Here is a 15,269-nt window from a genome sequence, read left to right on the forward strand (position 1 = left end):
GTCCCACTGGGACCTCCCACACTTGAATTTGTGGCCATTGCTGTCTCACCTGCCACTGCAGAAAAGTTTGGCTCTGTTTGAGTAGTTGTGGGATGCTCCCTGATGTCTCCTTGGCTGCCTTTTTCTGTAGTAAACAAATCCAGCTCCCTCATCCTCAGCTCACATTGTATCCCTGCTGCCTCAGCAGCTTTGTGCGGGGGCCCCATCCCCTTCTCCACATTGCTTTCAAGTTAGGTTGTGGGGAACTGCCAAACTGGGCATGGTTTACAGGTGCAGCTTCACCAGTTCCAGCAGATATAACTTCCCTCAATCAAAGAATTTGTTTTGATTTGGTTTGGTTTTCTCCATTTAATTTCTCTACTACTTTAAAACACTTTTGTGTTTTAACTATTCGATTAGGGCAGAAGAAGTGAATGATAAACGTGGATTTATGTCCATTTGATCTGTGATTCAATTGTAAGTTTTTTTTTCTGTTCATCAGAACTTCAGATATAAGCTATATTAAATATATATATGTTTATATATATATATTTATATAAGGATATATAAATATATCCTTAAGCTATATTAAAAATGTTAAATAAGTGGCAAGGTTACCTTGGCATGAAGGGATCAAAGAACTTGAAAAATATTTTCATGGTGCATCGATGATGATCCCAGAAATATCCCAGTCATCTACCTTGACTTTAGCAAGGCTTTCGATACTGTCTCCCATGACATCCTGACAGCAAAGCTGAGAAAGTGTGGGATAGAGGAGTGGACAGTAAGGTGGGTTGAGAACTGGCTGACTGGCCGAGCTCAGAGGGTGGTGATCGGAGAGGAGAGTCTGGCTGGAGACCTGTGACTAGTGGTGTTCCCCAGGGGTCGGTGCTGGATCCAGTCTTGTTCACCATCTTCATCGACAGCCTTGATGAGGGAATAGTGTCTGCCCTCAGCAAGTACACCAATGACACAAAGCTGGGAGGAGTGGCTGACACGCCAGAAGCCTGTGCTGCCATTCAGCGAGACCTGGACTGGCTGGAGAGATGGGCAGGAAGAAACCAAATGAGATTTAATAAAAGCAAGTGTAGAGTCCTGCACCTGGGAAGGAACAACCCGAAGTATCAGTACAGGCTGGGAAATGACCTGCTGGAGAGGAGGTCTGAGGAGAAGGACCTGGAGGTCCTGGTGGACGATAGGTTGACCATGAGCCAGCAGTGTGCCCTAAGGTCAAGAGGGCCAATGGGATCCTGGCGTGCATTAAAAGGAGCGAGGCCAGCAGGTCAAGGGAGGTGATCCTCCCCCTCTACTCTGCCCTGGTAAGGCCTCACCTGGAGTACTGCATCCAGTTCTGGGTTCCCCAGTACAACAAAGACAGAGATCTGGAAGGAGTCCAGCGGAGGGTCACAAAGATGATTCAGGGTCTAGAGCATCTTCGCTATGAGGAAAGGCTGAGAGACCTGGGCCTGTTCAGCCTTGAGGAGAGAAGACTGAGAGGGGATCTCATCAATGTGTATAAATACCAGAGGTGTGGGAGACAGAGGGATTTGGCCAACCTCTTTTCAGGGGTTTGTGGGGAAAGGACAAGGGGCAATGGCCACAAGATGGAGCACAGGAAGTTCCACCCCAACACATGAAAGAACTTCTTCACAGTGAGGGTGACAGAGCACTGGAACAGGCTGCCCAGGAAGGTTGTGGACTCTCCTTCTCTGGAGATATTCAAGGCCCATCTGGATGCCTACCTGGGCAGCCTGTTATAAGGAACCTGCTTTGGCAGAGGGGTTGGACCTGATGATCTCTTGAGAGGTCCCTTCCAACCCCTTCAATTCTGTGATTCTATAATATTAAATAGGTCTTAATCTTAGTATAGAGCCTTACCCAGGAGGCCTTCAGCATATTTGAAATCACAGACCAGAGCTAGGTGTAAGGTCTTTCTGATGAGATCACGTTATTTTGGAAGGGCACAAAAAATGCCATTACTGACACAAGCAAGGCCCTGAAAGATGTGCTGGTGAAACAGGAAAAGGGAAACAGCGTGACAAATATGTCTGAGCGAGAACATGGCTTAATGGAGACCTGCTTCTGGGACCAGTTAAGACCAAGCTTTGATCTTGCTAAGATTTTATTATAGATAGGGAAAAATAAAGTCATTTCCCTACCTCAGCCTGCAACCTGAAAACCAGAAAGAGAGAAGGAAGCACTGGAGACTGTAAAAAAACTTGACACTGTCCTGGTTTCAGTTAGCACAGAATTAATTTTCTTCCTAGTAGCTGGTGGAATGCTGTGTTTTGGCTTAGAATGAGAAGAGTGCTGATAACACCCCGATGCTTTAATTGTTGCAGAGCAGTGCTTATACTAAGCCAAGGACATCTCAGCCTTTGCTCTGTCCTGCCAACGGGCAGGCTGGGGGGTGCAGTAAGAGCTGGGAGGGGACAGACCCAGGACAGGTGACCCAAACTAGCCAAAGGGGTATTCCATACCATCTGACGTCATGCTAAACAATATATAGGGGTGGCTAGCCGGGGGGAGGGGGCCGGACTGCTCGGGGTTAGGCTGGGCATCGGTCAGCGGGTGGTGAGCAATTGCATTGTGCATCACTTGTTTGTACATACTATTATTACTTTCGTATTATCACCATTGTATCATCATTATTATTATTGTTATTATTATTTTTGTTATTTTTTTTCCTGTCTTATTAAACTGTCTTTATCTCAACTCGCGGGCTTCACTTTCCATTTCTCTCCCCCGTCCCAGAGAGGGAGGGGGGAGGGTGAGCGAACGGCTGCGTGGTGTTTAGCTGCCGGTCGGGTTAAACCACGACAGACACAATATCCAGAGACAACATAGTAAATCAAACTGTGATCTGAGACCCGATTAACACAGATGCCATTCAGAACTGTCTGGTTTCTCCCAACAAGGAAGATGGATTCTTCTTGGCTATGGCAGAAGTTTAGAGGGTCTTGACCGATTTGTCTGGAGAAACCAAGCCAGATGACAAGCATTGCACAGAGGAAGGTTAAGTGACTTTGACAAGCTATAAAAACCTTTTGGATATTGATTCCCCACAGGGAGTTGAGAAGTTTCTCAAGCTGAATTAGTGTTCCCTGGCACTCAAGGGAGCAGCCACATCTCCATTACCCCAAAGGGTGCACTCCCAAGGACAAGAGCCAGTCTGCCTCTCTGTCATGTGGCTAGACTCTCTTTAATCAATATATATATTATTTATTTACATGTATTTAAACAGCAAACTATGAAGAAAAAGTCCCAAATGTGACCAGAATGACTTTATATATACATACACATATATCTATAAATATTTTAATATGCAATGGCATTATCCAAAATCAGTCATCTCTTTTTCACCTCAAAGAACAATAGAAGCTTCAATATTTTTAAGGATTTTTCTTTTTTTCTTTCTTCTAAATGAAGTCAGAAGTGAATGGAGCTGTAGGAGCAGTGTGGTTCAGACTGATCCCCTGTACAACACAATGGTCTTCAGTGCTGATCCTTGCTTTTCTCATTTCCAACAGGAAATTGTTTATTAAACCTAATTATGCTTCTAAATGAACTTAATGTTATATGCAATAACTCTTAAATGGGACATGATACTGGCTTTGTAGTCATGGAACTGACAAGGTAGCCCCTGTTTAGAGTACGTTGGACTGCTTAGATAAATAATTCAGCTATATGAGTTTTTGGTGATTTTCTTTCATATTTGAACTGACGGTGTTTTATTAGATAGCAAACCAGAAAGAGGGGTGCCTAAGAAAACACTGAAGAATCAGAACATCAGTAAAAAGCAGCTTAGTGGAAATATCCTCTTCCTGTGAAGAGATAGAGACAGCTAGAGATATTTAGAAAATTAAGACCAAGGAAGTACTAAGTCTTGAAGATTTCTGACTTAAGAATAATGATGAAATATGTGTTATCCATATTATGGATAACATACTACGTCTAGTCACATACTACGTCTTGTCACTATATTCAACTATAGTGAATAGTTACTAAGTTAAGCTTTAATTCCATGTTCTATGCAACCTGTATTTTCACAGAATCACAGAATTTCTACGTTGGAAGAGACCTCAAGATCATCGAGTCCAGTCTCTGACCTAACACTAACAGTCCCCACTAAACCATATCCCTAAGCTCTGTTTCTTTACCAAACAGATCCCTGTTTATGCGTCAAGTCACCAAAAAATGAAGAAGGCAACAGTCCAGCATTTTTTCTGCAGTCTTACAAAAAATCCATGCAATTTTTGTAGTAGCTTTTAAAGAAACCACCCAGCTAAGTCTTGCAGAATTTGTATACTTAAAGTTGCTGAAATAAGTTTGTATTTCCCTGGGACCGTTATTCTTTTAAAAACTGCTTCCCCTACACAGATTTACCTATGCCTTTACATCTTCCTCAGGAAAAAAATCTTACTTATTCACTGAGAGTTTCCAGGAAAAAATGAATATTTCATAATGCTGTGAAGCTCAAACCAGAACAGATTTCTTTTCCACAATTTTCTCTATAAAAATCAGCACTGAATTTGATGGATTAAAAAAAAAAAAAAAAAAAAGAGTAGCACAAGTATTTTAACACTAAGAAGAATGCCTTATTCATTTTTGAAGTATCCAGTATTTTCTCTTTACCATATTGATGAAGAGTTGCACTTTCAACTGTTGGAAATCTAGCCAAGGTCAAAGGAAATATCTGAATTTATTCCACGGGAGAAGGGTGTTGCTATTTTGCTTTTTTTCCATTGTGTATACACCTTTAAAAACTATTAGTGCTCTTTCCTAGATGAGATACATTAACTTTTCATGCAGTAAATCCGATTCATTCATTTTAAAAGTGAAATATTTCAGACTTTTTTTTTCCCCTCTTTCCCATTGAGGATTTGAAATTTCAATAAATCAATAAATGTGTCACCACAAAGATCAATGTAAAACAGACCTTTCATCTTCATTAGTTCTTTACACCTGTGCAGAATCAGTACTAACAATCAGAATAATAACACTTTTATAGCCTCTTTCTCTAGCATAAAGGGCTGCAGCAGCTGCTGAGAAAAATTAGGCCCAGGAAGTCAGGTGGTAATAATTCAAATGATCTACAGGCTCCACTGATTTCAATGACCTTAGCCAATTTAGTCTAGCTAGGAATCTAACACCATCTGATTAACCTGCTGTCATGATGAGCTGCTCTTAAAGGAAAGAAAGGAAAGAATAATAGATCTGCATGACCTGCTTTGTTTGTGCACCAAGTTACAGGGAGAGGCAGTAAGTCAGAAGGGTAGGGATGACTCCATAGAATACAAACGTTACAGAAATGGCTAACAAAACTTCAAATTAAAGAATAAATTGGCCAAGCTTCTTTACAGAAAAGGTCAATGTCCATATCCTGAAAGATTTAGAAAGTCACAGCTATCTCAAAAACCTAAAAAAAAAAAAAAAAAGAAAAGAAATAGATTACCTGCTGTTTTTGCTGATCACCAGTGCTGTGGGAAAGCCCAGCACCTGGAAGATGCCCATCACTAGACTTTCTTGTCTCTGGGCCGGGGGAAACGTGGGATGTAGCCAGCAGTTGGGCGCTGATGGGACCGTAGCCATTGGAAGGCCGTTGGATGTTGATCGAGGCAGCGGCTGCTTCATCTTCATCACCGGAGTCCGTAATCAGGATAAACTCAGCCTTAAAAAGGTCATTCTCCTGCATTTCTCCTCTGCTTGGGTTACACTCCAGGGACTGGAGAACCGTCTGGGTGCTGTCTGGATGGATGGCAGGCACGCGGTCTCGCCTGACACTGCTGTTCAAGGACTGCTCATTCGAGACTACGTTAGACTGCAAGAGATAGAAAGGGAAAGATCCCAGTTAGATGCATTTTATTAGTGTCCCCCAAAATGAGAAGGAATTTTGGCTTGCCACGATGGCTGACACTATGCTACCAAACGTGCAGAGGGAGAATGAAGAATATGGGCTTGATCTAAGCAGAAACAGGCTACTGCACTGCTCCATAGAGAGCTTCCAGCTCTCCCAATGCCCAGCAAGCTCCCAGTGCTGTGGGAGATGCCTCCTTGCGACTTAGGGAGCAACAGGGGACTTGCAGCATAACGATAGCCTGAGCATGGTGCTGCAGCTGGGTTGGGAACTGAAAAGGAGGGTGCAATCAAGCCGAATGAGCTGTCAGACCTGACTACGCTAGACACGATGGGAAGGCATCCTGACTGCAGGATCCACAGGAGCAGACAATGCTCCTCAGAGGGTTCTGGCAGACAAATCTGGGACAAAACCTATACATATTAATGAAGGAACAAAGGCCTTCAATCCAAGACATTCACTCAAAAGGGCAGACAGAGAATCTGAGGTCAGAGAGCTTTACTGTGTGTTTAAGCATCTCAGCACAGACATACATTTTTTGTTCATATTTCCACTTCCAATATGCAACTTCTCAAGCATGCACTGAATGAGAGCAGGAGTAGTAATGCAACCTGGGCATATGACATGCAAATCAACAATATTAAAAATGCCATAGTAAAATATGTTTGTCTTAAATAAGGAATCAAGTGAGAGAATAAAAATATTGTGTACTGCAAGAGAAAACCTGTAGATGGGGCTCAAATTTGCATCCTGCTTGAGGAAAGTAGTAACAACAAATTTCCACTGACAGCTCCAGGAGTCCCTGGAGCTCAGTTCTTTAAAAAGAAATACATTGGAACATACAGGGAGATACCTTAAAACTCAGGCCCTTAGTGGTTTTTTGTTTGGTTGGTTTTGAGGATTTTGTGGTTGGTTGGTTGATGGTTTTGTGTGTTTTTTCAAACTTTGTCCAGATTCTAGGTGTTTCAGAAAAGAGAGTGTCCAATGCTATGAAGGTCTCAGTACTGCATCATTTGTCTCTGCCTAGCAGCATATTAAAACACAGGGTGACAGATGTCAGCAGTACTCAATTCTGCGTTTCCCAGGGTACTACTTATAGCAAAACCAATACTGAATGGTTGGAAATATATCTAATGAGTTAAACATCTTGAGGACAATATTTCAGTGCATGTGTCTTCAAATACACCCATTCTCTGCCCAGACCTGACCCTTTTTCAGTCACAGAGGCTTCTGAAAATGCTGGCATATGGTCAGGTCAGAGGAGTATGAACCCTTGTGAAAAGTTTGCTATGTGGAAAAGCACCAAGAAATGCAGCTCCACTGATGTCTCAGGGAAGGAGCTGTTACACAAGAGCAAAATCACCACAAAGCATTCAAATTAACTTGAGGGTTCCAGTTTCCTTTCAAATAGCATGGAATAAAATAAGAGGCTGTAGGTGTTGTGAAGTGGCAAAGGAATAACAAACACTGTGGCAGGAGAACCAGAAATGTTGTGCTGTTGGTTTCACTGTTGCATAAAATCATGAGGACAAGCTTTCAAAACCAAGAAAGCATGTTTGCTCTATGTCTGATGCATTAGTACACAGCTATGAAAGGGATTGGCACCTTAGCTGGAAACCGCAGCACTGGCATTTGCTGAAAGCAGGATCTAGTGACCAACTCTTGGTGGATTTCCATGTGATAACACTCCTCACACACTGCCCTTGCTCTCATGAAGATCAGGAAGGAATCTTCACTCCTCTTCCAAGAATACAGTTTTGCATGATGGACAGAGGAGAGTATCAAAATGGTAAAAGATTTTCTTACGAAGTAAGTTCTGCTCACAGCAAAATAGGCTCTTGCACAATAACTCTGCATCTCTGGTAGAGTTGGTAAATAAAACCAAGCACAAGCCAAGGCATAGTTCAATGGAAAGAACTTTAGTTCAGGGATGCTCAGGACAAAAATTTCCATAATCTTCAAAAGAATGGAAAACAAAACAAAACAAAACAAAACAAAACAAAAACTCTACCTTGTTTATAATTTCTTGATTGCTGAGATCTTTTGGCTCTTCTGGAATAGTCACAAGGAACTTAGAGACATCTACAACCTCAAAATGAGTTGGAAGTCGGCCAATGGATGGCACAAATGTGAAGGTCAATGGTTTGGTTTCAGATTCTTGAGAAGTGACCTGCAAAACACATAATTAGTTCAACATTTTTGTCAGTTTGTCCAGGTTACTTTGGTCTAAACTGAAATAACTTATAGCACTTACATGAAATACTTCATCTACATAACTTACAGGTCTATTATTAACTATACTGGTCAATAGGTTTTATATCAAGTCAATGCATTTAAGGTCTTTTTTCACAGAAAAAAAAATCTGCTTTAATTATACCAATCAATGTACTCATTGTGTAGCACAGAAGACAGGAGAAGAATTGTTCAATAATTCATTATTCTGTCCACTTTCCATACAAAAAAAGAAAAACATATTCAATTCATTTCAAGGTTGCTTAGTTCAACTCCACATTAGTAGAATGACAAAGTAATTATATTCTGTATCTGGGCATCATATAACTCCTAGAGTATTTGCTTAATAATTTATAATAAATTTGAAAACCTCTGCTAGAAGAAACTAAAACATGTTTACATTTCTTAATACAAATACAGCCAATTCTGAGTAACACCTAGGAAGGATTTTGCTTCAAGGAAAGCATTTCACCCCCATTTTCTTTGGGCCATTTAACCACATACACCAACTGGAATTTATAGCTTTGTGTTTGTGTATGTTTTGTTTTAACTTCTGGTTCAAAGCCTATAGAAGTTAATTGCTTTTTCAAGGAACCCTAATATGCAGAGCCTTGAACTATAATGAATCATGCAGAAAAACAGGACTATTGCTTTAACATTTTTTTTTTTTTTGGCTTGTTTGTTTAAAGAGAAGCAAATTGGAGAGCTATGGTTCTCATTATGCTTCTTTGCAATTTGCATCTATAAGTAAATAGCAATTATGCATTGGAATTATGAATACATTCATATGACTCAGTCTTATGGCTGGGACATTAAAAATGATAGACACATATTTCTTTTTTTTTATTAAATTAGTAAATATTAGTTACTTCCACTGACAGCTGTCTCCTGGAGGACTTGTGTAAACCAGAGGCAGGTTATTTATACCATTTGCTGTTGTCTCTACAATTTAGGAGAAGAACCCAGTTCTCTGAGCCACATCCAGAATGAATTTCCATGTGTCCACCTCTAATTTGGAAAGAATAAGGTATTTTGATCCTAGAAAGTGAAAAAATCTGAGTAAATGGCAGCTACATCAGTTCTGAAATTGGCTTTTGTATTCACAAACTCATGCCAGTAAGTTCCATTACATTGCAGACTTGCACCAGTTAGAGGTGTGTGCTTCAAGGGCTCAGGGACTGAGCCATCTACTTTCCTTCCCTCCACTTCCTCCTTTTCCATCCAAGTGGCCAAGCACAGGAGTGCCTGAATCAGTAGCAGAAGGGTGACTGCTAAATGCCCCATGACACCAAGAGCTGTGGTATTTTACACGAGAGAGAAATAACATGGCTCTGTCTTTCTCTCAGCAGCTATGGTATGCAAGCCTGACCACTGCTCTTCATAAACCAGCAGCACAATATTTAAATAGGAATAGCTGGCACATTAAATGCCTTGTCCTTACTCCTAATACAACAGAGTATACGAGTATTCAAGCACGTACACATTAACTAGCAAAAGCCAGTCCCTGCAGCACAGCAAAGGGACACATCCAACCACCCAAAGGTGCTTTTCAAGAGGCAGGTTTACCTGTACCCATGCAGGAGCACATATCATATTAGCATGAGTGTCACCCTACAGCTGACACTACCCATTATGGTCTTGCAGAGCACCTAAATCTCCACTGAAATTAGCTGGAGATGGCCTTTGCTTTACACCAGATATATGGCTGTGCTTTCATCTTCCATCTCTAGTCAGGAAATGCTGCTAATGACTCTACCTCAGCCATCTTTACAAAATTTTCCTTTCTCTACCTTGTCTTCTTGTTGTGCTCTTACTTGATACTTGACATCAACTGTTTTGTATCTATGAGCACTCGTGTGAGCAACAAATATTCTTTATAAAAGAGAAAAGAAGAGAGAAAGAAAAAAGTGTGCAAATAGCTAGCACCACACAAACAGAACTACAGAAAATTACATTCAAATTTTTTAGCATTGCCAAATTCCAAGTACTGTATCTCTGTATTTGTAATGAGGAAATGTGAAGGAAAAACCAAGTTACAAAGACCCTAACTGTTACATAGTAACGACGATATATTGTGAGCACATTTCCAGAATTCCCAGACCCTAATTCTATACCATGTCTCATCCTGCACTTCCAGTTTTATTGCTTTGGTGGAAAAATTAAAGGATACATGAAGAAAACCTTATTGTATTTGGCCTAAACACATCATAGAACTCATCATCAAAATGGGTTGAAAGCTAAAACTAAGGTTGAAAAACATATATAAAGATGTGCAAGCTAGAACATTTTTTCAGCTGAAAGGTGTCATGACAGTATTTACATTCCCTTAGTATATTCTATTTCTTATGGAGTTTAGAAAACTAAACCAACAAGTAGAATTACTGTATTTTGGAAAAGTTTTATGTTGCCAGATACTGTGTGGCAATGTGCAGAAATGCACTCCCTTTAAATTCACTTATAGAGAGTGGAAAACAGGAACTCCTAGCAGGTAAAACTGGTCATGCAATCTAGGTTGCATCACAGAAACCTAGGCAATGAGCAAATATCACAATACTCATTAGAAAACACAGATATTTCCAAAAGGGAAAACAAAAGAGAAAAAATCTTGTTTAAAAATATGTTTTAAGTGATTGTTTTAATGTTTCTGATTTCAAAAAAATAAGTTAAAATACTTTTACATTTCAAAATTTTAATACTTTTTAACTGGTAATGCTACAAATGAGAGAGAGAGAGAGAGAGAGAGAGAGAGAGAGAAAGTTTCTCCCTTTTTTATTTTTAAATGTTTAGCTTTTAGCACTGTGGCCTTTAGTTTTCAATTATTTCTTCTATTTCTTCCAAAAAAAAAGGAAGGAAAAAGTAAAAATTGGAAAATGTGATGCAAAAGGAACCTTTACATGCTACTTTTGACTTTTTTTTCCTCAGGTAGAGAAAGAATTTTACACTTTTTTCATATACTTAATATACTCATTTAATTTACTGTATCTCTCTTGCTGATGTCTCTATCCTAGAAGAACTAAAGGAAATGAACACAATGGACCTTCAATATTTAACTGCATCTATTGGTAGCTATTCTGACATGCAGAGGTAAATAATAGAGAAATAAAATTAAATATATATATATTTATGAAATCTTCTAAATAAAAAAAAAATCTATGAAATCTTGTAGACTGTCGTCCTTTCTTCAGACCCAATAATAACAGCAGAAATAATTCAATGCCATATATTCCCTGCTGCTCTAATTCACTTGAATCAATATAGTTATGGTGGCATCTGCAATGTGCATTCAATTTAATACTAATGAATTCTGGTTTATATTATGTAATCAACTTTATGCACAATGTCATAATTGCTTGGCTTTAAGTGTATGCTTTTATGTTACTTAGTTCTTTGAAGAATATAAATTAGAGAGTTTAATACAGCTAACTTTTAAATATCCATTAGGGGGCTATAGACAGCTGCATAATATGTTGTTGAATAGTTTTAAAAGGAGAAACTTATTTTAAATGATTTCCACGACTTCCTATGTCATCAGTTTGCCGTTGTCAACAGGTTTGTCATTTAATTAATACCATCAATTTACAGCTGACCCAGGGTAGAAAATTAAATTATATTAATTATTGCTTTTATTACCACAGCATCTACAGTCCTTACTTGGAGAGCACATATTTATTGTCTTGGGTACCTTATGAAGACAAATGAACACTTCTATTTATTCTCTCTCATACTCTATATGCATTCAGTACACTGCCTATTTTGTAATTTAAATTGAGGTCCCATTGTCAGTGATTGCTTGCCAGGATTTCCTTCTGGAATACAGATTGCTAAAGTGAAATTGAATATGTTGGTTCACATTACTGCTTCTTCCACTGATTTGTTAATACAAGTCATTTCACTAATAAAATGATACCTTGAGAAAACCTCACTGTTGAAATATCAAGTACTTCCTTACTTCCTTTTGAGGTGGCTTATTTATTTAAAGGACAGAAAAGAAAATATAGTCATAAATAATAGGGGAAAAAAAAAAAACTAAATGTGTGCAACATGACATAGAAATACGTTGACTGATGTCCTGCTTTGGTCAGAGCACAAATTCACATGCCCCAAATTCCTGCTAAATATAGCTTTCACACACAAGGCACAGCTAAAGCAGTGAGCCCAACCTGGAGATGGGCCATCCAAAAACGTCTGTCTTGTGTAAACTGTTCTTAGACTTTTTTTCTATGTTCAGACTAAAGTCAGACCACAGAACAGATATTGTCCTGTCCTGTAGACTGAGAACAAGGCTAATCTGGTATAAATGAATCACTTAATGACATGTAAGAATCTTCAGCAGATTTCCCTATCCTAATTTACTGTATCTATCAGTTGCCCAGTACAGATTAGCTGATTATTGTGTAATATGAGCTCCAGTTTATCTGAAACCTTTTACAAACAGCAGCAGATGATCATCTGAACACCAGCTTCGTATCTGTGAAACTTCAGGGGAAAAGCTAAAGCCATTCCAGAAGTCTGGGGTGAAATTTCAGCCCCGATGAAGTTTGTGCCAAAATTCCCATCGACAGCTGTGGTCCAAGAAGTTCCCCACACCATTTCCTAGCTCTGCTATATATGTACTTATTGTATCACCTTCAACAAAACACTTAGCTTCCCTCAGTATAGCAGCACACACTAAAACTCACATGCAGATGAATATCTTTTGAAAATTAATGCATGAAAAACACTAGAAAGAGCAAATGACTAATAGTATAAAATTGTCATTTATTATTCACAATGCAAGAGTTCATTCAGCTGAAATGTTTCTTTTCAGTAATAATTTTAATTAGCTTTTCAGCCTGGCAGAATTTATACAACTGTAATTACTCTTTCATACTGGTCTACACAGATACAGCTGAGCAAAGTGAAAAGTAAGTAAAGATAACCTTTAATTTCCTCTGTTGCAAAAGGGGAGTAATATAACTTGCCTGTTACATTTAATTAATGTAATTAAATGCGGTTTGATTAAATGGTGACATTGGACCTCAAGGCAACCTGCATCTCCAAGTCATATTTTATGTACCACTGACATCCTTAAAGCCCTTACTTGTGCCAGTCTCCTAAAACAGCTAGGAAGCAACATCTTCCAAGCTAAAAACACCTCTGTTGTAGCACCCCAAGATGCTCTAGTCCCTCATCTATACAGAAAGCTCCAGGTAGGCAGTCCCACACCAGACTGCACACAGCTACCGTTTCAGCATATTACCACTGTTCCCTTCTGTCTGTCCTGCATTCATTTCATTGTATAGATCAATCAGAAATGACCCAGAAATGTTGTCTCTCTGATTTTTGCACAGGTTTTTATAGTATGGCTAGACTTGCCATCTGGTCTTGCATAGAAGGCATTCAGGGACTGACAAAAGTAGAATGAAAAAGTTTAAAAGCTGATTGCAAAAGAAAATTGTAAAAACCTGGTGCTGTCTGGCATGTACGTGCACTGGTTATCAAAAACCTTAGCAGTCAGAAGACACACTTAGAAATGGGAGGCTTCAGACCAAGTCCAGTGCCTCTAGAGACACAAAAATACCTGCACCTGAACAAAGATTCTTACAAGTTCTTAGGGTGTATGACTTTTTGTGAAGAGTATCCATACTAGTATCCACACACAGAGACATTCACACACACTGATACTCTTATGTGCTTGTACAATGCCATGATACTTCTCCTTCCCAACAAAAAGTCTGCAGCCTGCTTAGTCACATTAGTATAGCAGCAGTGAGGCACAACAGAACTCACTTTTTCAGTCTTTCTGTGAATAACGTCACAAAAATTGAAGTTCTCACCTCAATTATTCAGTAAGAAATTTAAAGTTAGCCTGAACTGATGGTATTTGCTGTTATAAAAGTTTCTTGCAATTTCTGCTGTCCTAGGAATCTGTTGAGTCCCAGAGTGCTGCTGTCATCCTCACAGAAGTCTTTGGACACAGTCTCACTAATGTGTATGACATAATTGTCCTTATTTTCTTCTCCCAAAAGTTGTTTCTAAAAGCAGGTGTCATTTTCAAGTCAAGCTTTGGGAATAGATCCAAATCCCTCCTTATATCTGTGAGAGCTGAGAGATCAGTCTTGGTGGATGATGTTAACAAGGGACTTCAGTTTTACAGTAGCATGCATCAGCCACCTGCGCTTCAATTCCTAGAGGTGTCTGAGCAGATGGGGGCTGGAGAGATTCCAGCCAGCACTGAACCTCACCTACACATGGTGAAGTTTCCCCACCACACTGCTGGACCCTGTCCATCCTGCCATCACTACCATGGGAGGACCAAGCCCAGAGGAGCCCATCTGGTGCTGCCACCACCAACAAGCACCTTAGCAGTTTTCCTTACAAAGAGATGTTGCAGCACGACTTCAGTAAAACACCAGAGATGTCATTGGAAGCAATACATTTTGATAGCAGGTGCTGCCCAGTATCACATCAGTGTCTGTGTGGATCCTGTGTCTTCTAATGGACCATTATCTTTGTACAGTGAACTATTCGGTGACTCCATGAACAGAATATGTGTGTTAATAAAACAGGTGTTATGTTATCAGAAACCATAGCTTGAAGGCTGTTGAAGAAAAACAGGGGATTTTAACAGAACCTTCCAAAAATACAAGCACAAGATAATAGCAGAAGCCTTGAAAGCACAAGTACAGGATAGGGGCCCGAGGGCTACAAGTATAAACCATTAATAATAAGTTATTGCTCACTACAGGAATGCGGTCTTGTGTACTGATATTAAGGGTAACAAAGGAAACAAAGAAGCAGTATCCAGCTTTATATATATATATAAACATAGCACATACAGTAAAGTTTGGATATAACAGCATTTGCTGGCCAGTGAAGAAAGATAAATGACAAAATAAACACATAACATGTACGTTAGCAAACATATAAAAATAAATCAAAGTGGATTAAATGCACAGAGGAAGTAAACTCCACCATTAACATCATGCACCTCCCTGCAAACAACTAGAAATCCCCACTGTTTGTCATAACACATAGAGAGAAAAAAAAAAAAATAAACTATAAAAGGAGAAAGTTAGTGTATGTGGGTTTTAATTATGTCATATCATTATTAGTAATGACCTCCACTAATTAGAACACTTGAACTTTAACTGTGGATATCACTGTAACTGGATCAGTAATTGACATAAAAGCCCTGTGCACATGTGAATTTGTGTTCATT

The 15,269-nt window shown here is 39.3% G+C and overlaps 1 protein-coding gene across 6 annotated transcripts in view; it reads right to left on the reverse strand.

Moving 5' to 3' along the window:
- MLIP (muscular LMNA interacting protein) overlaps window positions 1-15,269 on the reverse strand; it is a 121,947-nt gene that overhangs the window by 63,597 nt on the left and 43,081 nt on the right. For all 6 annotated transcript variants that reach the window (XM_082758036.1, XM_082758033.1, XM_082758034.1 and 3 more), the window contains 2 exons: window positions 7,848-8,006; window positions 5,435-5,800 (listed from right to left, as the gene is read on the reverse strand). In XM_082758036.1, coding sequence (XP_082614162.1) covers window positions 5,435-5,674 — 240 coding nt within the window. In that variant the 5' untranslated portion in view covers window positions 5,675-5,800; window positions 7,848-8,006. The remainder of the gene's footprint in view (window positions 1-5,434; window positions 5,801-7,847; window positions 8,007-15,269) is intronic.

Source organism: Aythya marila (assembly GCF_965140915.1).
Source record: "Aythya marila genome assembly, chromosome: 3".
NCBI classification, from domain to species: Eukaryota; Metazoa; Chordata; class Aves; order Anseriformes; family Anatidae; genus Aythya; species Aythya marila.